This window comes from Esox lucius, chromosome 11, assembly GCF_011004845.1.
Source record: "Esox lucius isolate fEsoLuc1 chromosome 11, fEsoLuc1.pri, whole genome shotgun sequence".
In the NCBI taxonomy this organism is placed as follows: domain Eukaryota; kingdom Metazoa; phylum Chordata; class Actinopteri; order Esociformes; family Esocidae; genus Esox; species Esox lucius.
Window position 1 is genome coordinate 9,413,392 of NC_047579.1, and position 17,040 is coordinate 9,430,431.

Below are 17,040 nucleotides of genomic sequence, written 5' to 3' on the forward strand. Positions count from 1 at the left end.
TCATCTCACTGTAATGTTGGTTACAAGCTGATATATACATTGAAGGGTGTGTCTACCTAGCAAAGATCAGGTTTCCAAGACAGTAACCCCCATGCCAAATGGTCAATGAAAAAACATTCCTGGGGTTAGTAGAGCGCAACCTACAGAGAGATAATCTAAACAGAGAGGTTTCTGTTGTTCTCATTATCTAGGCATATTGACCTACAATGAAACGTACATTCATATTGTAATTGTTAATGCTCAGATTCCACACTGCATTTCAGTTGGACATGCACCTTGAATTTGCCTTTATTGAGTATTTACATACATTATACTTAATACGTAAATATTCTGTCTTCTATTTGTACTTCTGGTTAGATGCTAACTGCATTTCATTGTACTGTACTTGTACTGTTCAATGACAGCAAAGTGAATCTAATCCCATGGAAGGTTTGCCCCTCTGGCAGCCTACATGCATTTATGCATTTATTAATTGTTACAACGTGTACTCTTAAAATGTTCACCCGGCATAGCCAGAAGGAGACTGGTCACACCTGAGCCTGGTATCTCAATAGGCTTTTTCCAAAATGTCTACCTTCTTAGGGAGTATTTCCTAGCCACTGAAATTCAACACTGTTGTTTTTTGCTCCTTGGGGTTTCAGGCTGGGTGTTTTGTTACAACTGCTGATGTAAAAAGGGTATTATAAATACATTTGATTGATTTGCATCTCAAAAATGTGCAACCCTAGCAGTGAACACTTACATTGTACCAGTGAACAGTGTACCAGGGGGCTGGAGACATTGTCCTGCTGGGAGCTCAGGGCTGGTGGAGATTCAACCATTGAAAACAGCAGCAGTATTAATCCCCTGAAGTTGTGTAACACCTCAGTTGTATTGTTGTCATGTTCATTATCACTATGTTGTAATATGAATAAAAAAGAAACTACTATTTCTCACCTCAGAGTCTCCAGTCTACATTGAGGATCCTTCAGCACAGCAGAAAGGTCCTTCACTCCTGAATCCTCTGGCTGATTGTAGCCAAGATCCAATTCTTTCAGGTGTGAGGGGTTGGACTTCAGAGCTGAGACCAGAGAAGCACAGCCTTTCTTTGTGATTCCACAACCTGACAGTCTGGAGAGAGAATATCATGATGTCACAAACAGAACAATAGTTCACAATAACATTAGAATAGCAGAGGTGTCAAATTGGTTCCATGGAGGGCCGAGTGTCTGCAGGTTTTCACTCTCACTGCTTGATTGGTTCATTAGGTCACTAATTAGTTAAGATCTTTCTTCAGGTGGTTCTATTTGGTCTCAGTTGGGCACCAAAAAAATAAAAAACCGTTCTGACACCACTGCTCTATAGCTTACATCATTGTCATATCAACTTTACTTCATGGCATACTTTTAAAACTGACATTGCCAAAACATGACATTATAATGTAACTTCCTTTAATGTAACTTCCATGTAACTTCCTGTTCATAAACTGCAACTGTCTGAGGAGGAGAGTTGCAGGAATGACAATAAACAAATTGTAATACTAATAAAAAGTTAAACTAAAAGCATTTTCTAACGGGTCTGCCAAGTCAACAGCTTCTGTCATAAAACAGGTACTTGGTCAATAGAATTCCAAAACCAGGTTTCGAAAAACAGACAACTGCAATCGCGTTGCTAGAGCTTCGAAACGTTCAGGCAAAATATAGCCATTTCATTGCAATGGTCGAAAAAGAAAACGCTGCCCCATCTTGTATAAAACAACTGTCCATGGATTACATTTGCAAGCAAAGGGCAGCCATGGCATCCATGACAGAGACAGTGAAAGATGCACAGATTCTTTGAACACCTTGAGTGTGAACCAGGAGCAAGGCCATTTGACCCTCAGTGTCACAAAAATTTTTAGGGAACGAAGTCCCACATGCCAGGGCACAAAGGCCTTTGAGTCACAAATAAGAAAATAAACATGCATGACATAAAAATATACATTACTCACTTTTTTGACATCATGATTGGAATAACAACTGATATGGTTTTTCTACATAAAAAGTTAAATGATCATGTTATAATCCTTTAAATTACATATTGTCCATATTAAGACTAGCTAGCCAGAAAGTATCTAACATTATCTCAGTTACCCAAAAGTAAACCGCAAAGTATCTGTCACGGTAAAGTGAGCAGCAGCGCCACCGTCCCGTGCACCTTCAGTTTCCCATCACTTACCAACACATCCCGGACTTGTTTTATCACGTCTCAATCATGCACACCAGGTCCCTATCTGCTAATTTGTAAGTGTTTAAATGTTTCCCCTCTGCTCCCCACAGTGTGGATCATTGTATTTGTGTGTTGCCGTTTTAGGTAAGTACTGTATATCCGTTGCTTGCATTCGTTTTGCTGCTTTAGTCAGACCTTTTCTTTCGTGTTTTGTTGTACTCTGTGTTACTTTTGTTTAAATTAAAAGAATCAAGACCGACTACTCCTGCCTGCACCTGGTTCCTTGCTCCCGCAACACTGCACCAATCATTACAGTATCTTTTAACATCACAAAAACCTGCGCTAATGAGTATGACACATTAGTCATCAACAACTGCACCAACGATTTCACCACCCATGAACTAATAAAGACTTTCCCCAACCAGAAACCATGGATAAACAGAAAGGTCTGACAACTGCTAAAGGCACGTGACGCTGCGTTCAGATCCAGCGATGCGGAGGCCTACAGCTCATCCAGGGCCAACCTGAAAAGGGGCATCAAAATGACCACAAACTGCTGATTGAGGAGCACTTCAATAACAACACTGTTCCTTGACGGATGTGGCATGGGGCATCCAAGCCATCACTGACTATCGGTCAAATAACACCAGCCAGTGACGTTTCCATCACAGACGAGTTAAACAGGTTCTACGCCCACTTTGACAGGGACAACAAAGAGCCATCAAAGCTGAACTCCCAATGGTCTCCCCACTCAGTCTATCCACTGCAGATGGGCTGATTGCACTGAGCAGGGTGAATGCATGCAAGGCTGCTGGTCCTGATGGAGTCCCTGAATGTGCTGGTCAGCTGGCATTTTCATCCTGTCACTGGCCCTGGTGGTGGTCCCCACGTGCTTCACGACTGCAACCATTGTGCCAGTGCCGAAGCAGTCTTCTGCATTCGACCTGTCGCACTCACCCCCACGATCATGAAGTGCTTCGAATGACTAGTTCTGGCCCACCTCAAGTCCTGCCTCCCCCCTACCAGTTTGCCTACCGGTCAAACAGGTCTACAGAGGATACCATCTCCACAGCTTTACACTCTGCCCTGACCCACCTGGACAAAACCAACACCTATGTGAGAATGCAGCATTCAACACAGTCATCCCCTTTTGGCTGCTCAACAAACTCCATGACCTTGGGATCAGCCATTCTCTTTTTAACTGGACTTTGGACTTCCTAACCAACAGACCCCATTCTGTCAGGTTAGACAACTTCACCTCCTCCACCCTGGTCCTGAACACTGGTGTTCCACAAGCCTGCGTGCTGAGCCCCCTCCTGTACTCCCTCTTCACCCATGACTGTGTTCCTGTACACTCCAACATCATCATCAAGATGTTGACCACCTCAGGCCTGGTCAAAAAGGCACGGCAGCAGCTGTACTTCTCAGGGAAGCTGAAGAAGGCCAGTCTGCCAAGATCCTTCCAAACTTCTACTGCTGCACAATCGAGAGCATTCTGACCAACTGTGCCACAGTGTGGTTCGGTGGTTGCTCTGTGGCCGGAAGACCCTGGAACAGGTGGTAAAAACTTCCCAGCACATCACGGGTACCCAGCTCCCAGCCACTGAAGACCTACAGCACAAGCAGTGTCTGCGTAGGGCATGCAGCATCACCAGGGACCCTGAACTCTGTGACTTCTGTTGTGGAAATTTCTTTATACAATGTATTCTCACTGATTAAAGGACTGAGTCCCACTGTTTAGATAGGTAGAGGAATGTGGGGGATCTGGTATTTGCTTAGGGGGCATCATTGACTGGTATCAGCTGATGAAAGGGTTACTCTTTATCTCCTTATCTGTATAAACTCACCAGGGCATCAATTGTCTGTTGGGGTTCGGTTGGAACCCTTAGAGTTGAAGAAGGTATTTATGGCAGGAAGGAGAGCTGTCCTTTGTGTGATGTTTAGGTTATAATGGAACAAAGGGAATGTGTTTGATTGACATGAGACAGATGGCAGCATCTTACCACACCCCTTTTTCCTATGTGATATATACAGTTGAATGAGCTATATTGAGTTAGAGACTATTCACTGTTACTTTGTAACCTGCGTATTCTCTCCTTGCAAGTTTATTAAAACCGTTTATTGCGCAATTGATTTCTCCTGTCTTACCTACCATTTTCACAGAACTGTTTTGCACTTTAGAAATTGCCATCACACTTCCCATCACTAACTATGCCCACCCTCTGCACTACTGAACTAGTTTGATAAGATTTCAGTTCACGTGTCATTGCTGTTATTCCTGTATTTCATTTGCACATGCTTTCTACTCCCTCAATTTGCCTCAACTGCAAACTCAGAATGCCACATCTATTTATCTCACTTGTACATAAATTATACTTAATACCTGCACATTTTCTGTACATTTGTGAATTTTCCACTGCACATTTAGAATTGCCATATGTAATGCATTTGCATGAATTGCACACTTATTCTTTCCACTTGTACTGTTCAATGATAATAAAGTTAAATCTTAACAATCATCCCATCCTCAGCTACAGTAGTGTTTATTTTCCTTTATTGTACTGGCCCCATCAACGACATCTATATGCCACACATTTTGAGAAGTTTGTTGTAATTCTCTATTGTAGTATTCTCTATTGGAGTTTAAGTAAATGTTCTTACTACTCCAATAATGCGTGTCCTCTATACTTATATTCTGCATCTCTCAATAGATTCAATGGTTGGAGTTGGGTTAATACTCACTGACAAATTATGTCGCTACATTTAAAATGAAAATATATTGATAATTTAATAATTGTTGATAGTGCTAAAATGTTTGTTTTCAACTTCCAAATAGGTGTCCAATTGCTAAATAATTGATTGCTAAATGATTGTACCCTAATTGAAGTAGCTGTTTTGTTGGATCATGATATTGCATACCATTGCATGAATGACTGCCTGACACATAATTTATTATTATATTTGATTAATAATCAAATTATTAATTACTTAGATACTAGTTGATATGAATAAAGGTGCCATCAGTTGTCTTCTTATGAATGACTTGTTTGTCATTGAGTTGGTGTTGCTGATGCAAAGTAGGCCCTTCATTACCAAACACCAAGTAACTAAATTAGGATACAGTTATGAGTCATTAGCAAACTGGTAGTTAAACATTAAACTGTTGGTTACTTTAAAACTAACCTTAATCTGGGTGATCACAGGGATGTGAATATTTGATCCGTTATATACAAAAACACAGTAGTTCATTTTTGATACATTGTGTGGCTACTGTATTTTGTAGTTTATATTGATACCATCATTTTAAATGTATCTTATTTTAAGATACATTTCGATGTATCTTTGACGATCTCTGCCTACATATATACGGGTAATTCTAACGTTTGCTAGCTAGACATTTCAGAAATGCCAGTACATTTTTCTAAATTTGCTGCCCCATTGTTATCCATTGGAAAAAGGTTAGATGTACAGACCTGCCTGTGTAATTCAGACCATATCTCAAAATGTATATATATATAATTTCTTTCAAATCACAGACCTTTATAATCATGACAATCTCTGCTTTATAACTAAATACAGCTCTGGAAAAAATTAAGAGACCACTCATAATTTTTCTTAAATCAGCATCTCTACAGGTGCTGGTCATATAATTAGAATATCATCAAAGGTTGATTTATTTCAGTAATTTCATTCAAAAAGTGAAACTTGTATATTATATTAATTCATTACACATAGACTGATATATTTCAAATGTTTATTTCTTTTAATTGTGATGATTATAACAGACAACTAATGAAAATCCCAAATTCAGTATCTCTGAAAATTTGAATATTGTGAAAAGGTTCAATATTGAAGACACCTGGGGCCACACTCTAATCTACTTAAGACCAATACAAAAAAATTATTTTTAGAAATGTTGGCCAACTGAAAGGTATGAACATGAAAAGTATGAGCATGTACAGCACTCAGTACTTAGTTGGGGCTCCTTTTGCCTGAATTACTGCAGAGTTGATCAGTCTGTGGCACTGCTCAGGTGTTATGAGAGCCCAGGTTGCTCTGATAGTGGCCTTCAGCTCTTCTGCATTGTTGGGTCTGGCGTATCGCATCTTCCTCTTCACAATACCCCATAGATTTTCTATAGGGTTAGGGTCAGGCGAGTTTGCTGGCCAGTTAAGAACAGGGATACCATGGTCCTTAAACCAGGTACTGGTAGCTTTGGCACTGTGTGGAGGTGCCAAGTCCTGTTGGAAAATGAAATCTGCATCTCCATGAAGTTGGTCAGCAGCAGAAAGCATGAAGTGCTCTAAAACTTCCTGGTAGACAGCTGTGTTGACCTTGGACCTCAGAAAACACAGTGGACCAACACCGGAAGATGACATGGCACCATCACTGACTGTGGAAACTTCACACTGGACTTCAAGCAATGTGGATTCTGTGCCTCTCCTCTCTTCCTCCAGACTCTGGGACCTTGATTTCCAAAGGAAATGCAAAATGTACTTTCATCAGAGAACATAACTTTGGACCACTCAGCAGCAGTCCAGTCCTTTTTGTCTTTAGATCAGGCGAGACGCTTCTGACACTGTGTCTTGTTCAAGAGTGGCTTGACACAAGGAATGCGACAGCTGAAACCCATGTCTTGCGTGGTGGTTCATGAAGCACTGACTCCAGCTGCAGTCCACTCTTTGTGAATCTCCCCCACATTTTTGAGTGGGTTTTGTTTTACAATTCTCTCCAGGATGCGGTTATCCCTATTGCTTGTACAATTCTTTCTACCACATCTTTTCCTTCCCTTCGCCTCTCTATAAATTTGCTTGGATACAGAGCTCTGTGAACAGCCAGCCTCTTTAGCTATGACCTTTTGTGTCTTGCACTCCTTGTGCAAGGTGTCAATGGTCGTCTTTTGGACAGCTGTCAAGTCAGCAGTCTTCCCCATGATTGTGTAGCCTACAGAACTAGACTGAGAGACCATTTAAAGGCCTTTGCAGGTGTTTTGAGTTAATTAACTGACTAGAGTGTGGCACCAGGTGTCTTCAATATATAACCTTTTCACAATATTCAAATCTTCTGAGATACTGAATTTGGGGTTTTCATTAGTTGTCAGTTATAATCATCAAAATTAAAAGAAATAAACACTTGAAATATATGTTTCAATAAGTTTAACTTTTTGAATGGAATTACTGAAGTAAATCAACTTTTTGATGATATTCTAATTATATGACCAGCACCTGTAGGTACTGCCATTACTGTTAACGTGAGCTAGCCTGGTAATGGTAACTAACAAGCTACAGTAGATAACATTTCCTGAATTCTAGTTTGGTGGTTGGGTTGTTAGCTTTACCTGATGATTAGCTATAACGTTAGTTAATAATAATGTAACATTTCTTGTGTGACGTCTTTTTATTTTATTTGGTTTGATATAGTGTGTGTCTATTAGAGACCAACCTGACCAGTTTAGCATAAGGTCATAGTTTCACCATTTTAATACTTAAAGAGCTGGGTGAGGTTAAGGCCTAAGAAGGTGTGAACTATGCTGAATGTGGGTAAACAAAGACCAGCTCTCTGGGAAGTGTGAAAATCATTTAAGAACCAGAAAAGGAACAAGGTTAGCCTAGTTCAGCTGGCCTGCAATTTAAAGTAATAAATGATTTTGCCCTTTTACCGCATTCTAACCCCAGGTCTCCCACGTGAGAAGCTGTGTCTTTAACCACTATGCCACTGCGCTATATGATTGCCCAGTCGCTAGACACCATTAAGCATTGTGTTAAACTGACTAACGTTTCTTATTAAGTTTACCTCCACCACAAATAGCATCGATGAACTGTGTGGCTTTTGCCACTGGCAGTTTTAACAGCTTATTAGCCAGTAATAGGCTTACTAGTATCTATTAACTTAATACTTGGAATAGTCATAAGAATTGAGTAATTGCTAGCGAGACTGAAGACGAACTGTTTGACTGTTTCTGGTAGATTTTCGAAGTACGCATCCGTGCACGCTTTTTGGGTTAGGATAGACAAAAACTTAGCTGGCTACTACATTCAGTATCTACGTTATAGCCTAAACAACGGTTTACGGTTATACAGTTATACATCAATTTCATTTACGAATGAAAGAAAACAAATTATTTTGTGCTATGAAATGAAATACCTTTGGCAGGGAAAAGTTCATCTTCAGTCTCTCTAGCAATTACTCAATTCTTATGACTATTCCTAGGAAGTTAGTAGATACTAGTAAGCCTATTACTGGCTAATAAGCTGTTAAAACGGACTGTAGCAAAAGCCATAGTTTATAGGAGCTATTTGTGATGGAGGTAAACTTAATAAGAAATCTTAGTCAGTTTAACACATGCTGTCTAGCGACCAGTAAATCGTGTAGTGCCTTGGCGTAGTGGTTAAATACAGTTCCTCTCACGTGGGAGACCTGACTTTAAATCCAGTGAGGAGGGTGACATTTAATCATTTTAATTACAGGGTGCAATAAAACGGTTTACGGTTATAGTGCAACGATTTCATATGGATTTTCCAGATACGCATCCGGGCATTCTTTTTGTGTCAGGATAATCTCTGGATATGGTATGTTCAAAGAAGGCATGAGAAGAGCTTGTTGGGACCACACTGCTGCATAGTTTCCTAATGTAATTAAGTAACATGCTCACTTTTGTGAAGAGAATATAAACATGATACAATAGCTAGGCATAATCATTAAAAAAATGTGGGTGAAATTTTGTTCATTGCATTTGTCATGGATGCCAGTATATTAATTTGACATTGTATCCAAGCTACGTGTTGTAGTTTTAGAGAAATCTGGGAAAGACAGGCCTTATTTTACGTGTTTTTTCACCCTGGCTCTTCCTTTCAATTGTACTGAGCCCTGTGGCACCAACTTGTCTTCATAAAAAAAAAGACCACTACTGTACTGCTATGCATACAGCCCTACTAGTATAAGGAGGACAAAGAAGTCATACAATAAATACAATATCGTTACTGAACTTCTATTTACACTTTTCATTTAAATTAATTGTCATCTACAGTCAGTCACTGACATTTCAGAAATGCCAATATATTTTTCTAAATTTGCTGCCCCATTGTTATCCATTGGAAAAAGCCTAGATGTGCAGACCTGCCTGTGTAATTCAGACCATATCTCAAAATGTATATATATTTTCTTTCAAATCACAGACCATTTTAATCAGGACAATCTCAGCTTCATAACTAAATACAGCTCTAGAAAAAATTAAGAGATCACTCCTAATTTTTCTTAAATCAGCATCTCTACATGTATGGCAGCCATTCCATTCCAGTGTTTGTTAAATTCCAACACAGGCACACCTCATTTTACTTTATGAGGTACTGATGAAGTTGTGCAAAGCTAGAAAAAAGCCCTTCCTCAATGAGAAGCAAAGAAGAGCCAGGCTGACATTTGCAAAAGACCATAAGGATTGGACTTGTTGTGGAAATTCTTGAACTGATGTATACTTGGTCCTTTACATGTATATATGGGTTACTAGTTAAAGGACTGAGTCCCCATGTTTGGATAAGAAAATAAACGTGTTAGAGAGGGATCTGGTATTTGCCTATGGGGCATCCTTGACTGGCACCAGCTGATAAGAGGGTTACTTGTAAATCAGTAAATCTGTATAACCCTTTAGTGTCTATCTGTTGTTTGTCCAGACATTGTGACTCCTCAGGAGTTGAGAAGGTTACCCATGTGAGGGAGGACAGCCTGTCCCTTGTGTGAAGTCCAGGATATGTGATGGAACAAGGGGAATGTGTTTTATTGACAAGACAGATGGGCAGCAACTTACCACACCCCTTTTTAACTCTAATAAATACGGACTGTTCATGTATTAAGTTAGAAACTCCTCAGACGATTATGTTGGTAAGCGTTTGACGAGTCTCTCCTATTTGCAAATAATAATAAAACTGTTAAATTGTGCCAAGAGAATTTTGTCTTTGTTTCTTACTACTTTAAGAGGGTCGATCGATGGAATTACCATCACAGACTATAGGGGAATGGAATTAGGTCATCTTCTCTGATGAGTCAAATTTTCAGCTTTGCCCAACACCTGGTCATCTAATGGTTAGACAGAGACCTGGTGAGGCCTACAAGCCACAGTGTCTTACACACACTGAAATTTGGTGGAGGATCGGTGATGATATGGGGATGCTTCAGCAAGGCTGGAATCGGGAAGATTTGTCTTTGTGAAGGATGCATGAATCAAGCCAAGTACAAGTTTATCCTGGAAGAACCCCTGCTTCCTTCTGCTCTGGCAATGTTCCCCAACTCTGAGAATAGTTTTTTCCAGCAGGACAATGCTCCATGCCACACAGCCAGGTCAATCAAGGTGTGGACGGAGGACCACCAGATCAAGACCCTGTCATGGCCAGTTCAATCTCCAGACCTGAACCCCATTGAAAACCTCTGGAATTTGATCAAGAGGAAGATGGATTGTCATAAGCAATGTGACAGACTGGTAGAGAGCATGCCAAGACGCATGAAAGCTGTGATAAAAAATCAGGGTTACTCCACCAAATATAGATTTCTGAACTCTTCCTGAGTTAAAACATTAGTATTTTGTTGTTGAAAAATTAATAAGAATTTGTTTTCTTTGCATTATTTGAGGTCTGAAAACAATGCATCTTTTTTGGTTATTTTGACCAGTTGTCATTTTCTACAAATAAATACTCTAAATGACAATATTCTTATTTGGAATTTGGGAGTAATGTTGTCAGTAGTTTATAGAATAAAACAAAACCGTTCATTTGATTCCAACACATACCTATGAATAGTAAAACCAGAGAAACTGATAATTTTACAGTGGTCTCTTAATTTTTTCCAGAGCTATATGTTTGGGCTGTGCCATTCATTATAATCCAATGCTACTGCCTAAAACCCTTTTTCCCTAGGAACTCTGAGTTTCGCCTATTGATTTCCAATGGAGGGACATGCTGGTCTATTTAGGAGAAAATCTCAAGATGTATATGTTTTGAATTTCTATAAATGGGGCATTATTTTAATCTAGACAATCTCCTCTTTTTAATAAAATATGACTTGGCCACACTATTCCTTTTAATCAAACGCCAGACTAGAAATATTCGGTAGTTGTGATATTTTTAATACTTCCAGATACCCAGATGTAATCGCAATTGATACAATAGAGGGTGGAATGTTCAGGGGCAAAAAAAGTCAATTTCCGCCTAAAAGGATGTACCCAAATCAAAATGCTTGTAACTCATGACCTAAATATAGTAGAAACATATTTTGGTATAATTTGGAAGGAGACACTCTGTAGTTTACAGGAATTATAAATGAATGCAGGAAAGTATAACACAATAGATTTGGCAGAAGATAAAACAAACCAAAAACATTCCTCATCATGTTTGAGTTGCAGTGGGGAAGGCCAAACATGGATTAGGAACCTGGAGAAACTTTCCACTTGATTTACTAGATGTCAGCAGGATCTGGGTAAAGTTTCATGGCCATTTGATATAAAATTCAGTGATATACTTACTCATTTGTAAAGCAAGCCCAAAGTGTCCTTTCCAGATTGGCCACTTTGTGCCAAATTGGACACTTTGGACACATTATGAATTTTCAAGTTCATACATACACAGAACATACAACAGTGCAAAAGTGATTAATATAAGGGTTACACACTCCCAGGAATGTTACACATGATGGAAAATGTGCTTTCCTTCATAAAGGTACTAACAGGAGGCAACACAAGGATGCGGGTCCAATGATCTAACATGTGTGGGGTTTGCATCATATGTGGTGATCTAACAGCATAATTGGTGTTTGCATCATATGTGGTGATCTAACAGCATAATTGGTGTTTGCATCATATGTGGTGATCTAACATGGTTTTTGCATCATATGTGATCTTACATCATATGTGGTGTTTGCATATTATGTGGTGATCACCACATATGATGTTAGATCATATCTGGTATCTACGCCTGCATACACACATAGATAGTAAGCAAACAATTGGCAGGAGTAGAAAGGAAAAGAGTAGAAGGGAATAGGAGAAAGAAGGGGGAGACTTTTCGACTTCTGGGAAATCTCTTAAATCGCCAGTCAGATGATGGTGTCACAGTGGGGGTCAAGAGCCAGAGGGACCTCCTGAATCACTGTTGGTTATTCAGGGAGAAATATGGGGATGAATAAGCCATAAGAAACAGACACAAAATGTCATAGCCAAATCACAGACAATTGGTTACATATAAGGACATTATGAACTGAAATCTACTATAATGACGTGACCCAATTGGGAGTAAATGCTCAGAAACTATATGACATAGCCTAACATAACATAGCCTAATATGCTAATGGTAATACACTGTATGTCTTGGGTAATCTATCTTATTGTACTCACCAAGTTGCTTGACTCACAGTCCATGATATCCTCCAGAAATCTAGTCCAAATTGGTCTCCTATGTTGCATTTCCACTTAGGTGTAGCCATTTAAACTTTAAATGCTGAGTATAGTTTCGTAAGCAGCGACAGCTATGCGTCTTGCGCAATAGTCAAGTTTGGTTGAAGATTTGTGGGGGTGGTGCGCACTGTTGGTGTGTCCTGTGTGTGCATCTGACGGTGATCGTTCAACAATTGCCGTAAAGTGTGGCTCGTGTGCTCTCAACCTAGCGAGTTTCAAATCCCTTGGTCGTCATTTGAGGGAGCTACATGCTACCAAAGACATGCGCTCGCGCGTAACTGGTGCCATACTGCATGTCTTTGCTTATGTGGTGCGAAGCATATAGGCAACGCAGAAGGATAAACTATGTCTGGTTAAATGCTAGAGACTCTGTTCTTTTCAGGAAAGCAATTCTTGCTGTGTTAAAACCTAGTAAGGTTTGAATATCATTAATAGTTTTGCTCCGAGTTGAATTTTGTTGTACAACACTGTGGAGAACATGAATCGTTTTCGATTATAAAAACAGAATTTATCAAACAAAACGATGCTTGGGACCATCAAGATAAGAAATCAGAAGAAGACGGCTCATTGTAAGTACACAATTTACCATCAGACACCAAACTAGCAACCCTGGTGCAATTTTTGTGGATGTTGACTATACTCAAACACTTGCATAGTCGCCGTAATAGCTACTTTAAATTGTGTACTGCAGTTAGATTAATGGGATTATAAGCTTTCTGCACATTGTTGTGGAAATTCTTGAACTGATGTATACTTGGTCCTATACATGTATGAATGAGTTACTAGTTAAAGGACTGAGTACCCATGTTTGGATAAGAAAAGGAATGTAGGAGAGGGGGATCTGGTGTTTAGGGTCATTGTTGACTGATATCAGCAGATTATAGGGTTACTCGTTAATCGGTAAATCTGTATAACCCATCAATCTCTATCTGGTGTTTGTCCAGATGCTGTGAGTCTTCTCCTAGAGTTGAAGAAGTTACCCATGTGGGGGAGGATACCCTGCCCCTTGTGTGAAGCCTAGGTAGTAATAGAACAAAGGGAATATGTTTTATTGACATAGGACAGCTGGGCAGCATCTTACCACAACCCTTTTAACTGTAATAAATACGGATTGTTCATGTATTGAGTCAGAGACTCCTCTGACAATTATGTTTGTAAGCGTTTGACGCGTCTCTCTTATTTGCAAATAATTAATAAAACTGTTAAATTGTGCCAAGATAATTTTGTCTCTATTCTAACTTCTTTAAGAGTGTCGATCGATGGAATTGCCATCACAACATATATAATATGCCTATTACAAAAAATATACACTCACCTAAAGGATTATTAGGAACACCATACTAATACTGTGTTTGACCCCCTTTAGCCTTCAGAACTGCCTTAATTCTACATGTGGCATTGATTCAGCAAGGTGCTGAAAGCATTCTTTAGAAATGTTGGCCCATATTGATAGGATAGCATCTTGCAGTTGATGGAGATTTGTGGGATGCACATCCAGGGCACAAAGCTCCCGTTCCACCACATCCCAAATATGCTCTATTGGGTTGAGATCTGGTGACTGTGGGGGCCATTTTAGTACAGTGAACTCAATGTCAAGTTCAAGAAACCAATTTGAAATTATTCAAGCTTTGTGACATGGTGCATTATCCTGCTGGAAGTAGCCATCAGAGGATGGGTACATGGTGTTCATAAAGGGATGGACACGGTCAGAAACAATGCTAGGCCGTGGCATATAAACGATGCCCAATTGGCAGTAAGGGGCCTAAAATGTGCCAAGAAATCATCCCCCACACCATTACACCACCACCACCAGCCTGCACAGTGGTAACAAGGCATGATGGATCCATGTTCTCATTCTGTTTACGCCAAATTCTGACTCTACCATCTGAATGTTTCAACAGAAATCGAGACTCATCAGACCAGGCAACATTTTTCCAGTCTTCAACTGTCCAATTTTGGTGAGCTCGTGCAAATTGTAGCCTCTTTTTCCTATTTGTAGTGGAGATGAGTGGTACCCGGTGGGGTCTTCTGCTGTTGTAGCCCATCCGCCTCAAGGTTGTGCGTGTTGTAGCTTCACAAATGCTTTGCTTTCTTTCCCATTCTGACATTCAGTTTGGAGTTCAGGAGATTGTCTTGACCAGGACCACACCCCTAAATGCATTGAAGCTACTGCCATGTGATTGGTTGATTAGATAATTGCATTAATGAGAGATTGAACAGGTGTTCCTAATAATCCTTTAGGTGAGTGTATATTTACAACACTTTACACACTTTGTGGCATAAACGTTTGGTGTCCTGGTGCCAGGACGGTTGCAGCTTAGTGGTGGCAACTGGTTTTTAACTTTCTACGTCAGAATTATTTTTTTCAGTTTCATCTTAAGGAGGCAGGAGTACAATAAAAATTGACACATTTGTTGGTGTTGGTGGAATGTAAATATTAGCACTAATCATGCCACGAGAGGCTTAGTGAAGGTTTCATATTAATTAATTTGCTATGGCCTCGCACTAGTGTTCCAACTTAGCCAGCGTTCTTTAGCGGTTTTACAGGTGTGGGTGAATTTTGAAGCCATCTATTGTCCAGTCTAATCACACACACACGAATGAATGATCGGTGAATCAGGTCGCTTATTATCAAACTTGCTCACTTTTGTGAAGAAAAGCTAGCTACCCAATGAACAAGCTAGAAACCAGGAAATGTCATCTAGCTGGTAAGTTAAAGTTGTTACCTAGCTAGCTAACGTTAACAGTAACATCAGTAGCTATCCTAGATAACTAGCAATGCAAACTTAACACAAATGACTTTGATAACTTTCTGAAAAGGAATTCTGTAGTTAGTTAGCAAACGCTAGACTTTCACGGCAGACAGAATACAAGGTCCTTTGTCGTTTGCGTTTGGTCTGTTGACTTTGTTTACTAAGCTCCATGTCAGGGATTTCCTCATTTTCATCAGATTCATCTTCTGAGTCATGGCATCATTGTTCTCCAGAAAGCAGTATCTAATAACTTGTTCCCACTGAGATTTGTTGATAACGCCAGCTAAATTCAGGCATTGTGGTTCACAGCTGTAGCAACATGATTGCAGGTGTCCACCTTTGAAAAACCCTGGGTTGCAATTTTACTGAACAACTATGGGTGTCGTGACAGCAACCGGTGATTTGGCAGACCAATCAGAACTCAGTATATCAGCATGTCCAGCCCCTTCATTATCTCAGCCAATCATGTCTAGCAGGTAAACTCCTGTATTTTCCTGGGTAAACAAGGGATTGCTTTTTACATTTTATTTGCATTTACACTTCGCATACACGTTTGTTATTACACAAAAAAACGCAACACTTTTGTTTTTGCCCCCATTTATCATAAGCTGAACTCAAAGATCTAAGACTTTCTCTATGTAAACAAAAGGCCTATTTACCTCAAATATTGTTCACTAATCTGTTTAAATCTGTGTTAGTGAGCACTTCTCCTTTGCAGAGATCATCCATCCACCTCACAGGTGTGGCATATCTAGATACTGATTAGACAGAATGATTATTGCACAGGTGTGCTTTGGACTGGCCACAATAAAAGGCCACTCAAATATGCAGTTCCATCACACAACACAATGCCACAGATGTTGCAAGTTTTGAGGGAGCGTGCGATTGGCATACTGACTGCAGGAATGTCCACCAGAGCTGTTGCCCGTGAATTAAATGTTCATTTCACTACCATAAGCCATCGCCAAAGACGTTTCATAGAAAAAGTGGTTAGGTCTTTATATAGATTACTGAATACTTTCTAAAGAAATGTAAAATGGTCCTTATTTTCAGTCTGGTTTAATTAGAGAAGAGCACTGAACATTTTTTATACCAGTGAACAGTGTACTGTACCAGGGGGTTAGGGACTTTTTCTTTCTGGGAGCTCAGGACTGGTGGAGGATCACTCATTAAAAACAGCTGTTTTTAGTCCCCTGTAGTTGTGTTGAACCTCTGCTGTATTGTTGTCATGTTAGTTGTCACTATGTTGTATTCAAAATTAAAATAAACTACTATTTCTCACCTCAGAATCTCCAGTCTACATTGTGGATCCTTCAACAAAGCAGAGAGTTCCTTCATTCCTGAATTGTCTGGCTGATTGTAGCTCAGCTCCAGTTCTTTCAGAGTTGAGGGGTTTGACTTCAGAGCTGAGACCAGAGAAGCACAGCCTTCCTCTGTGATTCCACAACCTGCCAGTCTGGGGAGAGATTATCATGATGTCACAAACAGAATAGTTCTGAATAACTTTAGAATAGCCTCTATAGGCTATAAATATACAAATCATCATTGTTTTGTAAACTTTACTTAAGGGCATACCACCTTTAAGACTGACATGACCTATATATCACATTAGAATGTAATTTGATGTATACAAAATCATCAATGTTCTCCGTTCCTGCATTCCGC

At 39.7% G+C, this 17,040-nt stretch overlaps 1 protein-coding gene across 1 annotated transcript in view; it reads right to left on the bottom strand.

Annotated features, from left to right (window-relative positions):
* The window catches only part of LOC117595292 (ribonuclease inhibitor-like), a 53,253-nt gene that overhangs the window by 20,878 nt on the left and 15,335 nt on the right, over positions 1–17,040 (bottom strand). Inside the window, exons 4-5 of the mRNA XM_034295538.1 lie at positions 16,658–16,831; positions 937–1,110 (exon numbers count right to left, since the gene is read on the bottom strand). Of these exons, the coding sequence (XP_034151429.1) occupies positions 937–1,110; positions 16,658–16,831 (348 nt within the window). The remainder of the gene's footprint in view (positions 1–936; positions 1,111–16,657; positions 16,832–17,040) is intronic.